Source organism: Chroicocephalus ridibundus, chromosome Z (assembly GCF_963924245.1).
Source record: "Chroicocephalus ridibundus chromosome Z, bChrRid1.1, whole genome shotgun sequence".
Taxonomy (NCBI): domain Eukaryota; kingdom Metazoa; phylum Chordata; class Aves; order Charadriiformes; family Laridae; genus Chroicocephalus; species Chroicocephalus ridibundus.
Window position 1 is genome coordinate 11,184,062 of NC_086316.1, and position 17,805 is coordinate 11,201,866.

Sequence of the window (17,805 nt, forward strand, 5' to 3'; positions counted from 1 at the left end):
GGGAAGAGTTGCTATCTGGTTTTGGAGTTTGTGGTTCAATTCCATTACTATTTTTAAAGCTTTATCATCATTAGCCGAAAATGATGAAGGGAAGCCATAAAGAGGGCTATGCTGGCACCAAGCAAAGGTTTTTTAATAAGGTACAAATAATTCAGTTTAACAGGTTTTCTGCATATCCATATATAGGGTGGGATAGAAATGGATTCGTGCATTTATTTTTAACGTGTCTGTGTACATGAAACTTAAACCTTTCTTGCCTGGGTTATATATACAAAGGCAAGTAGTACAGTGCTGTCCAGAGTTACAGCTTCAGAGCTGTACAAAAGGTCAGGTGACAGGAAAGGCATTAAACTTTGCTGTTACCACTACTGGAGAATGTCATAAAAGTGCTCATATTCCTTGTATTGCAGCAGTTTACCTCTGAAGTCCACATTCTGCAGCAGTAAACAGTATTGGCAAAAAACAGGGCTTTAAAACAAGAAGTAAACAGCTCATTTCCAGGATTATAGAAAGAAATGCAGCTGTTCCATTGAGAAATCCTTTCATGATAAGTAACAGTGAACTGCTTCCAACATGCTAGCTTTTTCTGAAGAGCGTGATTACAGTATAACACCAAGCAGGCTTTTGCTCCAGCGTTCAGGTGTGTGCTGTTTCCCTGTGCTGTTGCAATGGTAGGCACCTCCTGGTGTGCACTTCATTCCTGTAGCCTGCCTCTGTGTTCAGAGGGAGACTCAGCGGATGGATTCTTATCGTGGAAAATGAGACTGTGTCTGAAATGTCCAAGTGTTAGTAACACAGCACTGCTGTGGCAAGGAAGCGGTTAGAGTGGGACTATCTCTGGATATACTTGCATTTCTTGCTGCATTCTTCTGTGTTTTCCTGGTGCTGCTACAGATATGTTAGTCTGTTCTGCTGGTGAAGTGTTTAAAAAAAAACTCAAAAATGTTTAACAAAGGCAAAGTGCTAACAGCGCCTGAACAGATTGGAAGACTTTGCTTTCTTCTCGCAGCCTGCCTAGTGCAAGTCCTCATCTCTTTGTAGCATTACCCTTTTCCCTCCACCTGTTCTAGATGGTGTTAAGTTAGTATATTTTCCACGTGGATTTTTAAATCTGGAACTTATGTTGACCTCACAGAAGACTTTTTTTTTCTTTTTTTTTCTTTTAAATATTAAATTTCTGGAGAGATGCTTCTTTTACTAAAAGTTTGTAGTGGCCAAATACTGCATATGGAATAACTGCTTCAGAGTTTCCTTCCTGGTCACTGAAGCAAAAATGAAATCCATTCCTGTTATTTATTACTATTATTAATATTAATTATTACCATTACATTAAATATATTATAGCATTATAATTAACATTAATACTACTTCACATTGTTGCAAGTTGTTCACTTTTCTTAAAACAGGGAGGTTGTCTTCAGCGTGCTTGATGTTTGTAGTAACTTGGGTTTTTTACCAGCAACTAAAAATGGCAAAAGACTCCAAGCTTTAAAAGCACTGTGTGTTTTTTCAGATAACTGCTCTCTTTTGACCACTTACTAGGGCTGTCACTGCTGGATGGCTATTTATTTTCATGTTTTGCATTTTTCCTGTCGAATTACAGAAAATTAAAAAAAGTAATTCTTAGGAACTTAGCAGTCTTTTTGTCCCCTGTTCCCCTTGCACTGCTTATCTGAAAAAAAAAGATGCAAAAACGTTGCATGCAGTGTACATTCTGGGTAGCATTAAAGAAGAAAATCACAAGTTTTTCTTGGAAATGGGAAACTTCTCAAGACAAATTAATAACGATGTCTCCTGGTAGCATTGGATGCCTAAGAAAGGAAGATAGGAGAAATGTACCAGATAAATCTACCCTGACACATACATGTTCTTGTCACTCTCTTCACTAGCAATGTCTGCGCTGAAGAACCGTTGAAGTTAAGGGAGGGTTTACAGGTCTTAAGTTCTGTTTGCTTTGGTTTGCAAGGTGCAAAAGACATAAAGGTTGGCTGTCAAATATTACTTGTTCATTTATTTTGTTCAGATAGAAATACTATCTATACATTTTATAATATCTGCAGTTGCAGAAGTATTGAAAAGACCGTCTGAAGTAAATACCATTTCCTGTTCTTGCAGCCAGACATGCAGTACACTTCGTTAACTCAGAAGACTATGTGAAAGGGTTTTCTGCCCTGTCTGTTAGAGGGAAACCACTGTAGAACATTAAGGCTTTGCTATATATAAATCTTATTCTCTTTTCAATCTTAAACATTTGTAGCTATTTTTTTCGCTAGTAGTTCACCCAGACCCTGATTTTTGAAGACAACCTGGTAGAGGGGAACTACCATCATGATTCATTTGGCTAAGTAGGCTCTCAGGAGGTTCTCTTGAGGATGATCTTTGCAAAGGGCAAGGTAGGATTTTTATTGCCAGGGGTGCTTGTATGGCCTGTTGTCTTTATTTTGGGCGTACAGTGCTTAAATTGTTCCTTTCCTGTGTTTCATCTGTTTAAAGCAGAGATCATGTAGGCTTTCAAATTCCTTTTTCACTGTCTACAAAGACAAGATTTGTTTCCCTTACATAAGACAATTTCTCCTTTATTTGGATCTTTCTTGTAGTCATCCTCTGCACTGGTTTCACTTAGCTCTGTTGGACTAATGTTTGCAGCTGCAGACACTGTGAAATAATCACACCTGGGCTTTTTGTACCTCTGGTGGTACTATTCTGGTGTTACAGAAATCTGTTTCTTATGCTTTTTAGAGCAGCCTTGTCCTTTTTTTTTTTTTTGTTACCATTTTGAGATGTACTAATATACTCTTCCTACTACTCAAAAGAATTTAGAACAAGTAGCAGAAAAATTCTTGCTAGTAGCAAGAGGTTATCTTGTACTTTATACTGGTAAATTTTTATCCTGTTTTTGCAAAATAACAGCTGTAAAGGTGATTCAGTTCTTCTTGCATGATGTCTCCATACTGCTCAGGTTTACAATGTCTAACATGGTTTGAGGAGCAAAATTCATCTGTATGCAGATTTTGCACCATGATTGTTTACAAAATGCCAGACTTAGTACTTACTTTTTTTTAGTCTTGGAGGAACTCCTCTAATAACCTTCCTGCAGCCCAGCAGTTCCACTTCCAACATCCTGTATTTTGCTAGCTCTCAGTTTACCAGTTTTTTACGCACTTTACAGTTTTTTCTAACAAGCCTCATTTTCTCCTGCTGAACTAAGGAATTTCTATGTTTCAACATACATGTGCAGCTATCTGTATTCCAGCTGTTTGAAAAATCCATGCTTTTCAGCAAGATCTTGCCTGACATGACTTAACTTTGGCAATCTGCATTGGCTTTATTTTGTTTGTCACCATGACATTGATTATTCTTTCTGACAGTGCTCTGAGGCCTTGGTTTTCTGTATACAAATACTGCATTTGTTACTCTTAGTCAGATGCCATCTCAGCAGCTTGATATACCAGTTTTCAAACAGCCTAGCAATACCTGTGAATATCTGCGCTAGTTATTTCTGACTTCTGGGATGGACAGAGTCTGTGCTTCACACTCTGCTGCCTCGGTTGTGCACACTGAAGCTCTTTTCATTTTTGCTTCCAGGCATACAGTGGTATTTTTCATTATCATAGCACCAGTCTCTGTGTGTGTGCAGATGTCATCATTGCCATTGAAATCAGAGGCAGAAGTGTTTGTTCAGGGTTGGCCTTGATGCAAATTTCCACTAAAGCAAATTAGAGCTCTGTACCCATATTGAAATCCAATTTAAGGGGCTGGATATTGCTAGCTGAGTGTGAGCAGTAACTAAGGAAGTTGCTTTCTTGAAAGCGTTTTTGGCGCTAATAGATTCTCCTTTATTCATTTTATTTCTCCTGGTGAGCTGAGTGCCTGGAGTTTGGGGGGTTTTTGTGGGTATTTTTTTTTTTTTGTTCTCCTTGACCATTTCAGTTAGTCTAATAAATAATACTGTTTATTCCAACAAATCTTTCCTGTCTCATTTCTCTGTAGTCTACCATCATTTTTGGGCATCTCTGTTTTGTTTGTTTGTTTGTTTTCCAAGCTAGCAGATATGTTTCAATTTGGGGGTTTGAGCTGGGGCTGCCATGCCATCATGCTTCTATTTGTTCTGTGTTTTTCTTGACCAGACTCTGTGTTGTCTGCAGACTTTAGCGTCAGTGGTTTGAGACTCAGTTAACAGAGGGGAAAAAATAGCTAGGAACCCTCACGCCTGAAATATTTGTAAAACCTCTCTGAAGCACTGGTATCTGTTTACTTTTTAGATCCCCCTTTCCCAGATGTAGAATTTGTTGCAGTAAAAGGTTCTGCACCCTTGCTCCGACTCCGGAAAGCAGAAGATCGAAATGGACCGATCAGGTTTGTCTCTGTGCACTCTTCACCCTTTCAAAAAACATTCTGCAGATTTATGTAACTTACATATTGGAATGTTTTGTGGGGGTTAGATTATTTTTGTTAGCGATGGGAGAAAACTTGAGCTGTAACTCCCAGTTTCTCCTCCCTTAGCAGAGTAATATTTGGCCTCAGACTCTTCCCTGCTTTCTGGAACAAAATTCTGTTTTTGATAATTCTGAGATTTCACTGTTGGTTTTGGTCTTTTTTCCTTCATCCACGGTGAAGTCACAGTAGATTTTTATTGATGGATCCAAGCACAGCTCTACCCATGTGATTTTTTTATTTTCCAACAAACTCATGCAGCCAGTACTTGTTTTTTTTTTTCTAGGAGCCAGACGAAATGGTGAACATTGTCTGTATTTACGCCTATTCTGAATATTTCATATTAGTTACAGAGAAAGTCTTGTTTCTGGTAAATTTTTAGAGGCCAATGATGTATTGTTTCGTAAATGAACTTACGCGTTAGATGAGAAGAGTAAGAGATAGCCTGCAATAACTTAGTTTGATGCTCTTCTGAACATGAAGAAACAGGTGAAGTTAATGGGCATGTGATGAGGAGAACCAGCTCTAAGCTGTGCATACAGTGCTTTTGGTTCAAAATGCAATGGAACACAGAGAAAGATACTTTAATATAAGAAGTGTTTGTCTTGGACATTGGTAATAAAAACCACTTAAAAGGCTACAAATAGAAAAGACAATGTGAATTAATGAATGTCTGATGCTTCGTACACTGAAGTGAGGGCTAACATTTACTTTTTTTGTTTCACTCCAGTCTTTATCAAGTGATTGTGCTTCCTCTGGGTTTGCAAAGCACTTTTATTTGTGACTCCTTTGCTGCTGCAACTTTCTTTAGTAATACCACTGAGGCTAAAGGATACGTGGCAGCTGAATTTCGGGCGAAGGATGTTGCTGATAACATGTCAATTGCTCTTGGAGACAGACATTACTACGGGAAGTTTTATAATGCCCCTTTAAAGCTGGGAGAAGAATATTGTGTTTTTTTGAGAATAATAAGTGAGTGGAATAAGGTAATGGATGTTTTAAAACCTTTTCTTGACACATTTTGAATGAAATGTTGCTGGGTAAACAAGAGGAAGATGTTAGCTTTGTATTAAATTTTTTATGATGTTGCAAGGATCTGTTAGTTGACAGAATTAGATTAAGTCTGAAGCTCTCTAAATAACTCTTGTAATTCCTTACAGATATTTATGTCATTATAATGTTGGAGCAACTCTGGATTCCACAAGGCAAACAATGGAAAAAAAAAACTAAAAACGAATGACCATCGCTGCCCTCAGTAATTGAGGTTGTCTTTACTGGGCTAGAATTTAGTGAAAGAGATTAGTATGAGAATCTGAAAATTACTCCTTAGCAATAAAAAATCACCCATTGTAGTTTTTAATTGAATATTTCATAACAAAATATTCCAGTTCTCCAAATGACAAGGAAGAACATATTTTATCATGTGTGTTACCTTCCACGTAGCAATGAATCTCAACTCAAGCTCCTTTGGGAAAGCCTTGTGGAAAAAAGGGCATTACTATCATTTTTTTTTTTTTTTCATTTTAAAGTAAATACTTATTTTAATTAGAAAAGTAAATATGTATTTTAATTAGATACAAAGACTTTCTGAAAGGTGCATCTCAGCTGTTTCATGCTCCAGTGTCTTACTTCTCATGATGTCCTTACGCCACTTGTTTTCCAGTCATTATCTATCTGAGGGGTCAAGAGCTTGTAATGTTTTCATAAGTCTTAGTAGTAGGAGGCTTTTCTCATATGGGCCAGGGGATAGACTTTTCATGTGCAGACAATTCCTGAATGTCAAATGTAAATAAAAACAGAATAAAGCAACCCCTACTGAAGAAAAAAACCACCTAAACAGTGCCTCACCCTGCCACCCAAAAAAATTAAAATGGAGTTTTGTGGCTTTGTGTCTACAGCACGAAGCAAGGAGGCATGCAAAAACTGATCTGTGAGTCACTTATAAATAATTCTCTACAATTTTGGAAGCCCACACCCAAATCTCAGTAAGTGGAAACAGCTTCTATTAGGAAATGTAACTCTGCCTGAGTCCAAAGTGAGTGAAGTAAAACAAGTACACGTAATAGCCATTACTGGCATCTGTGTGCAGCCTGTGTTTTGTGTGGTACCTACTTTAACAATAGTCTGAGAAGATTTTATAGCACAGATAAGGTGGTTTCTGATCCTGATATGAGTCTGTTGTTTGTCATAGATTTTTAATTAATTGTGTGAGGGAATAAGTAGGGAAATGACATTTGAAGGGATTCAGTTCATAAATAATGTTAAGTTAGCCCAAAATACCCTGGAATTTGGACAACAAACTGTATTTTTTAGAAAAATTTACTCTGTGGAACAGGACTGTTAGTGAGTCAAATGTATACAAGTTTAGCCTCTTCAAGCATTCCTAAATAAATCCTTGAATTCAGTTTATATATCCTTGGATTTTATACATTGATTTCCCTAGCTCTTTCCCTTCAATATTTTCTGATACTTGGGAACACTTCCTGTTCTTGCTTGTATTGAGTCTTTTCTTGCACAGAACAGTGCTTATGCATCTCTGCCAGTTGTTCGTTAAACTGATTCTAAGTTACATTATTCTTTCATATAGATTATTTCCTGTTGTTTCGTCTCTAGCATTGCCAGAAGTATTTAATGGAATATTATTACTGTTACTTGTAGAAGTCACTCTTCACTTCCTTCCATTTAGAATGGATCAGCTCCTTAATATACACTTTCCTGCATGGCTTTTGTTACTTGTTGAAGTACACAAAGTTACATACAAAGTTTATAAATCATTGTTAGGGTTGCAAATACCAAACAGCTTTGGTTCCCAGCTCTGCTTCTTTGAAATGGAACATAGATCTGTGACTCAAAAGTAGTGGTTTATCTTCAATTCCCATGCTATTGTATTTTGTGCAATTGTTGATATTAACAGGTTAAAGACATTCAGAATTATAAATTATGGGTTGTTGGGTTTTGAGAATTTATGAAAATCTTATTACTTAAGTAACTGAATTTGGATTCAAGAGTTAGTATTTAAAAGTCTGCTTTTTAAAAAATCTGTCCTTTTATTTGCCCTCAATTATTAATGCACATTAAATCAGCATTTCTGTACTGTATTTTACTTGTGAACATATTTCCATTTGAATACAGACACATTAGAAATATATGTCATAGACTGTTAACTAATGTTCTCATTATTATACTTTAATGTTCTGGCATCCTCCAGTGTCTCTTCTGGCTCCATGCCCCTTCATACTGAGAATGGTACAATTTGTATCATACATGCTGCAAAATCATTGCTTGGTTCTGACTTTTCAGTGCCATTATTCCTCAACATACCTGTGGGAAGGGTGGGAAAATCAGTTCAGATTAAGTTACGTGGACACAGTTAAGAAAAGTTAGCTGTTCCATTTTATTGAGTCCATATTCCTTTATCCCTTTCTCAGATTTGGAGGTCCTGAGAAAGGTGTCTGCTGTGCAGTTTTTACTTTCTGTTTATTTTTCAAGATGGAGGATTTGAAGTGCATATTTCATTTGTGCAGGACATTCAGGTGTGTTAAAAGGCTGGTCAGGTGATCTTGAGGCGATCATTGGAGGCATGTACATGGAAAGCAGTGAGGAAGTCAGAGATAATGGAAATTACCATTTTTAATACTAATGAATTTGGCAATTTGAATATAGAGATGATGGAGACCAAGAGAGGATTTGGGAACAAATGAAAATTTACTGTCATTATCATAAAAATCTTACATAACAGGAACAACTTGTCCACCTTTAGAATTGTCCTTCTCCATGAGGGATACTGCTAATTAAATAACTGAAACCCATCTGGTATCTATTTTAATCTCCAGTGATTACTTTATGGATTCCGTGCTGTGCAGGGAGCCAAGGGTCATAGTGAAGGGCAAGAACTAAAAAAGGTGTTTGGAGTTTAAACTTAATTTCTTTAGCATAGCTTTTGTTCAGTGTCGGCATTGGCTTTTTTGGATCAAACTGTTGATGTGTGTGACAGAAGTGAGAGTGGGCCTCTGAAAGGTGAAGATGACACACCATCTTTTCAGGAAAAAAGCTACGAGCTTTTGGAAAATTGGAATCAAAATGACCCCTACTGTGACAAAAGTCTTTAATTAGCCTAATAAGAAATAATTTTTATTGTTTTTTATTATTACTGTTTTTATTTTTTGAAGGCGTACATGCATGGCAAAATGTTTTCTCTTTTCTCCAGAACTCCTTTAAGTGTGCAGCTGTGGAAGGGGTTTCTATCTCCTGTTTAGCTGGCTGTGAATAACCAGGTTGAAGTATGGACTTTGAGATCTATGGATACTCAAGTATTTGGAGGAGTAATTTCACTGATAGCTTTCTGGAAAGGTGCTAATTCATCAGAGGATGGGATTTATAATTTGATTTAGTATAAACTACAGATCAGTGAACTTTGCTGCTGAGATTATTGGGAGCTCTGTAACGTCTCTGATAGACAGGAGTTGACTGATTTCCTGCAAACTACAGTATACCATGGAGCTGGCTATTTCAAGATGATGGCACTCATACCAGTGCCCCCATAATCAGGCATTTGCTTGAGTTTTTAAATCCACCCCTTGTTCTTTATTTTCCCTCTCCTAAGAGGATTTTCTTTGTTAGTGTTTTGTCTTTTTAAATAACCAGAAAATTCCCTATAAAAAACGAGTGTAAGAGATTCCACAGTTCAGCATGCAGACACACAAAAGTAAGATTAAGCATGCAAATGTGCCTTCGTCCTTTTGTGCAAGTACTTCAAAATGCAGCCTTCAATTTCCTAGAAACCTACTGTTATGCAGAGCAACATAATACGCATTTTGCCAAAGCATGAAAAACATACATGTATGTATTCTATGAAAGTCTGTGAAAGTCATTTAGCGGGAAAGTATGTGTAGAAGCACTGCAAAAATAGACTTCACAGCAATTATACAATAGACAATCAAACTTAGAATAGAACATCTTGTGTATGTGCGAGTCTGAAGTGCTGGGGGAAGAAAGCTCTACAGGGACCAAAGCTTATTGAAAAAAAAAAAAAAACAAAAAAACCAAACCAAAACAAAAAAAAACCAAACAAAACCAAAACAAAAACAAACAAAAAAACCCAACCAAACCCAAACTTGCTAACCAATTGCCAAAGCAGACCCCTGATAAAGATTTATTCAACTCCTGTGACCATTAACTACTGTAAGTATTCTATAAAAATTGTTAAAAATTGCCAAGCAAATTGTCATAACTGAAAAACCCCCTACATCTAGTATTTGAAAAACATTCCATTTAGTACCTATTTTGACATATATATTCTACATGGGGATAGAGTTAATACAGGGTATACAGCCTTATCGTAGCATTTCACAAATGAATTCTTATCCAAGCAGCTTCAAAGATCCTTTCATGTTACTTGCATGCCTAGGTTGTAGAAAGAAAGGAAGAGTGATGATCTAGAAGACTAGAGCCAGCCTTTCATCAAAGCTCTATCTCTAATCTTGTCTTTATGGTTTATAATCTTTTCAGACAAGCTAGAGTCTGCTACCAGGGGGATAACAAACTCCATTCCCAATAGTGATAAAATACAGTTGTTGTGGATGGCTGCTCTTGCAGAGTGTTAGTGATAATAAATTTCTCTCATGAGAAACAGTGATTTTTATGTTTTCATTTTCAGGTGAGAACACAGTCCTGTGCTGTTTGGGCACAAATTAAAAGTAAGTCAATTTTTCCTTGAAAGAGAAAATAGAAGTTGTCATGGCTTTGGCAGCATAAGCTAATAATTTCAGTGTCTGTTTCTTCATTTGCCATTAATGGTCAGTTGACTTTGAGGATTTTGTTAGATCCAGAAAATTTGCCCTGCATTTTAGTATTCCACTCTAATGGATTCACTAATCCATTCTAAAATGGATTCTCTAATTCCTATGTTACAATATTACCCTTTCTATGCATCACATCCAAATCTTCAGAGCAATTTTTATGCACAAAGAATTTGAAGCACAGAAGATGTGAAATTTTAGAAGCCTATTTTAAAGTAGTTCTATATTGGCTTAAATATATCTTTTTTAAAAAGACATTTTCTAGCTTTCAGAAGCTAGAATGTTTTATGTTCAGGTGATCCTTGGAGAATTAAGACCTGTTGTGAACTTAAGAAAATAAAAGACACCATGCAAAAATGAAAAATATTGCTAATTTTTGTAGTTGTGAGCACAGTTTCTGAAAAGTATAATGACATAACTTTAGAAGCCAGTGAATTTCTCGGCATGGCTTTATCCTTGTTTTACTTTTTGGCTATAAAATGTTTCTAGTGAATGAGTTTACCTCACAGTAGTTTGGAGTCCAGTAGAGATCAAGTTGCCCTCCCTTCCACTGTGGTAGAAAGTACTTTCTTCACTCATTTCATCATGTTTCAGCAAAAAGCAAACATTCACCTCCCCTGACAAAGAAGGTGGCACAACTGGAGTCCCCTGTAAACTCTAAATGTTGCTTTTGAGTTGAAAGACTGACAAATTTGAGTCAGGAAATCCAGTGACACTGCAAAGTGAGACAGTACTTTGGAATTATAATAAATCATGTAGTGCATGGAGTGCTTGAGGTGCATCTCCTCTGCTGTTCACAAACCCCGCATCTGACTACTGCTGTTACTGATCTTCTGGTGACAACTGTCTGTGTATTTCTAGGTTGCATTTAGTTGCCTCCTCTTGTGACCTAGTTCATTTACCATCACGTTTAGAAAATCTAATTTACCATCACATTTAGAATATCTAATCAATTTGTGGTTGTGGAGATTTGGCTAAGATCAAGGATTTGCTAGGTTTAAGGGCTCTATTGCTAGAGCAGCATAGGCAAGAGCTGTAAAATAACTCTAGAAAGACATAAATCCGCCCTCTTCTGAATTTGTCATTTATCAGCTTGTAGGGCATTGTCAGAGACTGTCTTAGGTATAGGTGGATTTTGGTTTTGTGATTAAAAGAATGGGCGTTGGAAGATGGGAGTAGGACAGGACAGTCCTTTGACTTTCTGTTATTAATTTTTTGCCTTTATATTGAATGGACTTCTAGCCAAATGGTGTCCTTGGCCCTAATGTACTGCTGCTGGAGAGGCTGAGAGTACTTTTGGCTCACTGAATCCATTAAGGGGTGTTTCTTAATTCAACTTGTGTGGAAGGCAAATCTGTAAATTAAATCTAAACCAAATTGCCCTGTTTCAGATGCCATCTAGACAAAGCTACACATTACATGATAAATCATGGTCATAAAAAGTTGTAGAAAGCTGTTAAAAGCACACTTCCTTTTACCAAAACTGAACATGTTTGTAGGTTGAACAGATTTTCCCTGTAGGGTCCCTGTCTGAAATTCTTTATTTTGACAGACTTATAGTAAGTTTACAGGTGAAAGATGCTGCACAGATACAAGCCTTGCTTCACTGAGCAGTGTTAGGCAAAGATGATAAACTCGTCAGCTTCTCCATATGGCTTTGTATGATTTTTTTTGTGCTTCAGATCAATTGTTGAGGATGTTTTGGTGAATGCTCATCTATGCATTCATATGAGCCAAATAAGGGTTCAGTTTAAGTAATAGAAGTTGCTTTTCTGATGTTTGGGCACTTGGATTCTCATTGTGGACGTATACATTTAAGTGTATATGTGCCATTTTTGCAAGAATTTAAAGTTTTGCTAAAATGTGGCTCATGCTTACACAATTTAACACCAAGTAGGGTAGTGGAATCTTGCAGGAATAAGATCCTACATCCTAGATGTCTGTGGGAAATACAGTAAGAAATAGTTAACTGTTAACTAGTGCTGAAAATGGGATGGAGCTGGCTGGAAGGGATTGAGTTTCTATTTTGTCAGGTTACCTTCACCAGTAGTTCTTAATAACTCTGGTTTTGACAGTGAAATGTAAGCCTTCTGTTCTGTCCCTGGGTAGCTTACGGTATTATGGGCTTGGGTAAGGCTGTCGTTGCCAGGTTTATTTCTATTCTGTTGCTTGGGGGAAAAAAAAAAAAGAATGGGGAAGACAATTCAGGCAATTCTTAAAAATTCTTAAAAATTTTGAAGGAGATGCATCAAGCCATTTAATAAAGCAGTAGGATTTTCTGGCACCAGAGACCACCTTGGCATATGATTTAGACTGAAATTCCCAAGGGTGCGCGGGGAAAATGTTGACATTGAGTATCTGAATTAGAAGGAAGAAGGCAGGAAACTGAGTGATGGAAAAGTACAATCACTTTTGGGAAATACACCATTTAATCTTACTTCCTCAACTGGACAGTAACTACTAGATAGTCAGCTCCCTTACTACTTGACTGAGCAGTAAGTCCAGTATTTTACCTTTGAGCAGACTCAGTTGGTCAGTCACCAGACTGAAGGTACACTATTTGGTATTTGTCTGAATTGTTTGATATTTTTCTTTCAGATTTATCACCCACTCTGCAATACATGACTGCTGTTGGATTAGGGTCAGTTGCTGCTGTCTGCCTTATACTGTTCCTGTCATTCTCAGCAGCACGGTATGTATTGTTATTAACTCCAGGTTTGTAGTCCTTCTGCACAAGACTTATGTGTTTTTCTTTTCAGATATGCCAGTCTGCTTGGTTTAGGTCTTTTGGGTGGTTAGAAACTGTTACCAAGAGTTCCTTCAGTGGCTGCTAGCACTGTCCATTGCTTGAACTGACGCGCTCTATATCTTTGCAATCACTGGCTAAACATCTGAAAAGTATGGGGCTCATCTTAATAAAGGAAGGATTCAGACAGTGAGTAGCATGAGGAATTTAGTTCAGAGGTGTTTTGATTTAATGGTAAATAAATAAATAAAGTTTATATCCTGTGTTACTCTAAAAGTGAAGTCATACCAACAGAAATGTTGATGTACTTTTCTTATGTAAGGACCTAATTTCTAGTCTTCCCAACTTTATTTAAAAGGCCTAAAAGGATTGTTTTTCAGTAGCAGTTGATCTTTAGCTAAAGGCTACAAATAAAACGTTAGAAAATTTTAAGAAATTGATTTCTTTCTGTTTTGTGATCCTGCATTCAGGGGCAGTAACTTTATAACTATCCTTCTTTCAACGTAAACCAAATACATGCCTCTAAGTAATTGTAAATGTCTATGTATGTGTAAAATCTGACTGAAAATTATGACTTTGTTCTTGCTTTAATATGTTTATCTCTAAGAATAGTCTTGTGACTTATGTCCCTGGAAAGGTCAGGAGCCTCCAGCTTGGGGGCTGTGAAGTACAGAGCATTGATCAGTTAAACTGCTTATTTGGCATTCAGAAATAGAAGGAGCTAGTCTTACACAGGGCTGGAGAAAGTACGATTATTTGGATTATTTGTAGTTGTCTAAATTTGAAATCAATTCTTACAATCTAAATTCCAAAATAAAGGTTCCATGGGATCTTTCTTTAAGTAATTAAAGAAGGGGATCGCAGGATTCTTTTGGCAATAGGATGCAGTGGTAAACTTGAGCTTGCAGTCTTGATTGATTGTTTTTTTGAAAAACATTGTCAGAGTCAGCTTTGACATTTGAGGCAGAAGGGACTATAACTGCCTTGATGTCTAAACTAGCACTCCTGGCAGAGGGCTTATTGCAGGAGAAAGGGCAGCCCTGGGCTGTCATGGTATGAAAGGCTTCTCAGTTATTTCAGGTTCTCTGGCAAAAATGTGACAGAAGGATATAAATACTTTATAAAACTGTGTCAAATCAATTAGCATCATGATGATAGGAGAACTATTTAAGATAATAGACAGTACTAGTACTTGGCAGAAATTAAAGCTCCCCCATCCCACTAAGAGACAGAGAACGGAAAAAACAGATGTCATTTGTGACAAGGGCCTTCACAGTGCTCACAAGAAACAGTAGCTGCAATTTCCATTAATAACAGATACTCTTTTCGTTTTAAATAAGCATCAGTTTAATGCATTTCTGAGTAAGAAGGTAATTTGAAAAAACACGTGAAGTCAGCCTTCTGCCCTGTCCACTGTAAGGCCATAGTCCTGTTTTAGGCATGGTACTTCAAGGCAGATGTGGCCCATCAGGAGAAAGAGACAGAGGAATTTAACGAGGGAGACATGAGATCTGTCTGATCCAACTGTGAGTAGCGTAATCTACAAGTAGGTTGCTTAGCCTGGCAGAGAAGACTGACAGGAAGTATGATATACAAATATACAAAAAGCCATTATAGAAAGACCAGCTTCCTCTCATCCATAGCGCACGTGGTACGTGTAGCATCCATGGGCAGTATACCCGTGTGCTTCTGAGCAGGAGGAAAGGAAGGCATGGGAACAGATTGCTGCTAGTGCTGTGAAACCATGGCTTCTGGGTGGTCTGCTAGAGCAGGTTAAACAAACATTTGTCGGGAATGACACAGCTACAGCTGGTCTTGACATTGTGTTAGGTGAATGGTCTTGGATTATTTCTTGGGGTCCTTGTAAGCTCTCCTGTTCTGCAGCTTCTGTCACAAAGAACCACTGTATTCAAATGCTCACCAGTTTGCCACATGTCTGCTGCCTCGGGGATTATATTACCGCAGTGGGACAGATTGTGAATTCCCACTAGCATAGTTGCTGACAGCAGCTTTAACTGTCCCTCAGTGAGTAAAAGTCTGACACTGGATTCACAAAGCGCACAGCCTGACTGCTGATGTCCTTAGATATTATTAACTTTTTTCATTTAAAAAATGCATTGGCCTACAGTTACTATTAAGGTGCCTTGTCACACATTGACTTGCCTTCATTCTTCCTAATCCTTTGCTTCTTTTTTTTATGTTATGCCCATTCAGATGTGTAAGGATAGTGCCTTTCTGAAGGTCTTCATTGGGCACGAGTGTTGTCAATGCCAAACTTAATGTAAGTCAGATAGTCATCAGGCCCGATGGGAATGTTTCCTACCCATCTCAAACTGGCTGTAATGTTCAGAATTTATACCAGCACCTTAGGTCTTCAAAACACTTTAGGAACTCTGTGACTTATCCCACCAACATCCCACCAGATGCAAGTTCTGTCAGGTCTATGCTTGTCTCTTGAACGTTTTTTAAGTATTTCTTTTTAACTGGAATTTTTTCTCTTTCTCCAGCTCCTGTCTCCACAGTACAGTGCACTCCCCACCTGCTGCTTTAGCCTGTGAGGCTGTACATTTATCTGCTACAGTGGACGTGGCACAAAGGGGGATTACATCAACATTCCTAGAGACTGAAAATGTCTCTCTTCTTTAACGTGTTATCCCCTGAAGTCAGCGTAGAGAAAGTGCACTCTTCTTACCAAAGCCAGCATCTGTTGGGTATGGATATATCTGCATGGCACGTATGTAGTATAGCATGGGCAGTTGAAATGTATTTGTTACTGGAAGTGAGATGTTTATTATCTCCCCTTGTTTCCAGATGGTGTGGTATGTAAAGGACAACCTTCCCTCACACAAACAGGTTTGTGTCAGAGACATTAGCATGTGTCCTGTGTGTTGGCCACAGGCTTTCAGCTATTCCAGCCCCAGGAATGCCTGATAACGAGCGTTTCTATTGTACTTTATTACATGAATAATCACCTGATCCAGTTAAGACTGTCTGAAGATCAACCGCTATTTTAGATACCTTAGGACGCATAAACTGGCCCTTATAAGAGAGAATACAGATCAACCATTATGTCAGATAAAGTGCCTATTGTATTTCTAAGTATAAAAATGGAAGACTTTCATCAGTCACTTACGGGTAATGGTACTTCAATAACAAGTACAGAGTCATTAGCCATGAAATTGTTACATTTAAATAGTGTCAGCAACAGATGTGTTCCAGAGATACTGCAATCATTGCTCATAGCAATTAGCAATAATTGCAAATAATACACCGACTTATAAAACTGCAGTTTGCCAAAAAGCTGAGTAGCCTTAATGGCATGTGAAACTAATTTAAATAAGGAGCTACCTGTGTTAAGTGCAGATTTGTTAATTTCTGTTCTATAATTATAGCTGAGTAAAGCCATTAAATCCTTGTCTGGTTAACGAGCTGGTGTGTAACATCTGGTTAGAGTCATTTAATAAAATACAATTAACCAATTTCCTATGACATTAATATTTTTCCTTCTGTAAGAAAGAATCAAGTGCCTTTCATTAATTCCACTCCTGTTCAGAAGTTGCTTTGGGATATATTAGCAAAATCATTCAGTTAACTGATGAAATAAAGACACGAGAGTTTTGGGTTTTACTCAGTGTTGTCATTTTTTCCAAGTTATGTTTTGTGTTTCACCACTTTTGAAATATGATACCCCTTTTTGGAATTCTAAAGGTTTCTGATTCTTGCTGGCTTTATAGTTTTAGATGTTCTGTATCTCTGGGTTGTGTAATTCCTTTTTTGGTGCTTAAAAAGGGTATTTCAAAGTGTAACAACAGACTTCATGGTTGGTAGCGGAGAGGAATCACAATCAGAGTTACAGGAGAGAGCTTTTAACTGCTACGTCTAACTAGGGTGCTTATATCAGTTCTGGGCAGTAGCAGTACTTTGGTATCATTTCTGTTACCCAGCATTTCCACTGCTTACTGAAGTCTGCCCTTCATGTTAGTAAGTTTTCAGTAGTTAGTAGCTGAGTAAGAACACCTTTGCATTAGTGATTAAGAGTTGGTAATGTTTTTCTTCAGTGACTGAGAAAGAACAACTTAACTGTTCATACTGGGCTACTGTTACTTAATTTTTCAGTTTCTCCTGCGGAATTCATTCTCACACATTCTGCTTGTAATTCCCTTCCTCAATAGAATAGCTTGCCAAGGTTTGGCGTAGCGGTACAAACTGTAGCACATCATTCTGGTTCATTCTCCTGCTGCCCTGATCCTGTGAGAGTTTGTGAGCAGCTGTTCCTGAATAACGGAGAGCTGGAGAGGCAGGAAATGATTTAAAGAGGACAGACATGCTGTCCTCCATGAAAGAAAACTTATTTCATCTTTTACTAAGACCAGCAGTGTTCCAGTACATTATGCAAGACCAGGAACATAAAGGCCATCTTGTCAGTAGGTGTCGTTGGAAAGTTGGAGGTCTTCATGTAACTTTCAACAAGTAATTCCTGTTCATTGTGCCTCTTCTTTACCTAGCTTGTCTTTCATAACGTAAAGTTTTCAGAGCAAGGTTTCTTCTTACTGAACAGCCACACTTCTGCTGGGACTTAAATAATGTATTTAATGACTTACTGGGATGTCTCTGCACCGCAGAGCAGTGCAGCATATTAATACACAGGAATGGACTGATAACAGAGAAGCAATGAGTCAGGACTCCCTGCTATCTTAAGTTCTCCAAAATAGCTACAGTCCTGCAAGTTTCCCCTCTTTGCCTCCTTTGTCACTCTTGGCAAACCTACCTCTGGCTGTGAGCCTGTTTTCATCTGTCGTGTATTTATCTTTCTTCCATCTACATCTG

General features: G+C 37.7%; 1 protein-coding gene across 12 annotated transcripts in view; it reads left to right on the forward strand.

Moving 5' to 3' along the window:
- The window catches only part of SUSD1 (sushi domain containing 1), a 46,893-nt gene extending 29,951 nt beyond the window's left edge, over positions 1–16,942 (forward strand). For 2 of the 12 annotated variants that reach the window (XM_063320873.1, XM_063320874.1), the window contains exons 11-15: positions 4,263–4,356; positions 5,165–5,420; positions 10,091–10,130; positions 12,831–12,924; positions 15,486–16,942. In XM_063320873.1, the coding sequence (XP_063176943.1) occupies positions 4,263–4,356; positions 5,165–5,420; positions 10,091–10,130; positions 12,831–12,924; positions 15,486–15,624 (623 nt within the window). In that variant the 3' untranslated portion in view covers positions 15,625–16,942. Of the gene's footprint in view, positions 1–4,262; positions 4,357–5,164; positions 5,421–8,641; positions 8,785–10,090; positions 10,131–12,830; positions 12,925–15,485 lie in introns of those variants that run through there. The other 10 variants (XR_010069145.1, XR_010069149.1, XR_010069146.1 and 7 more) reach the window with 10 other exon arrangements.
- Positions 16,943–17,805: the final 863 nt, after the last annotated feature.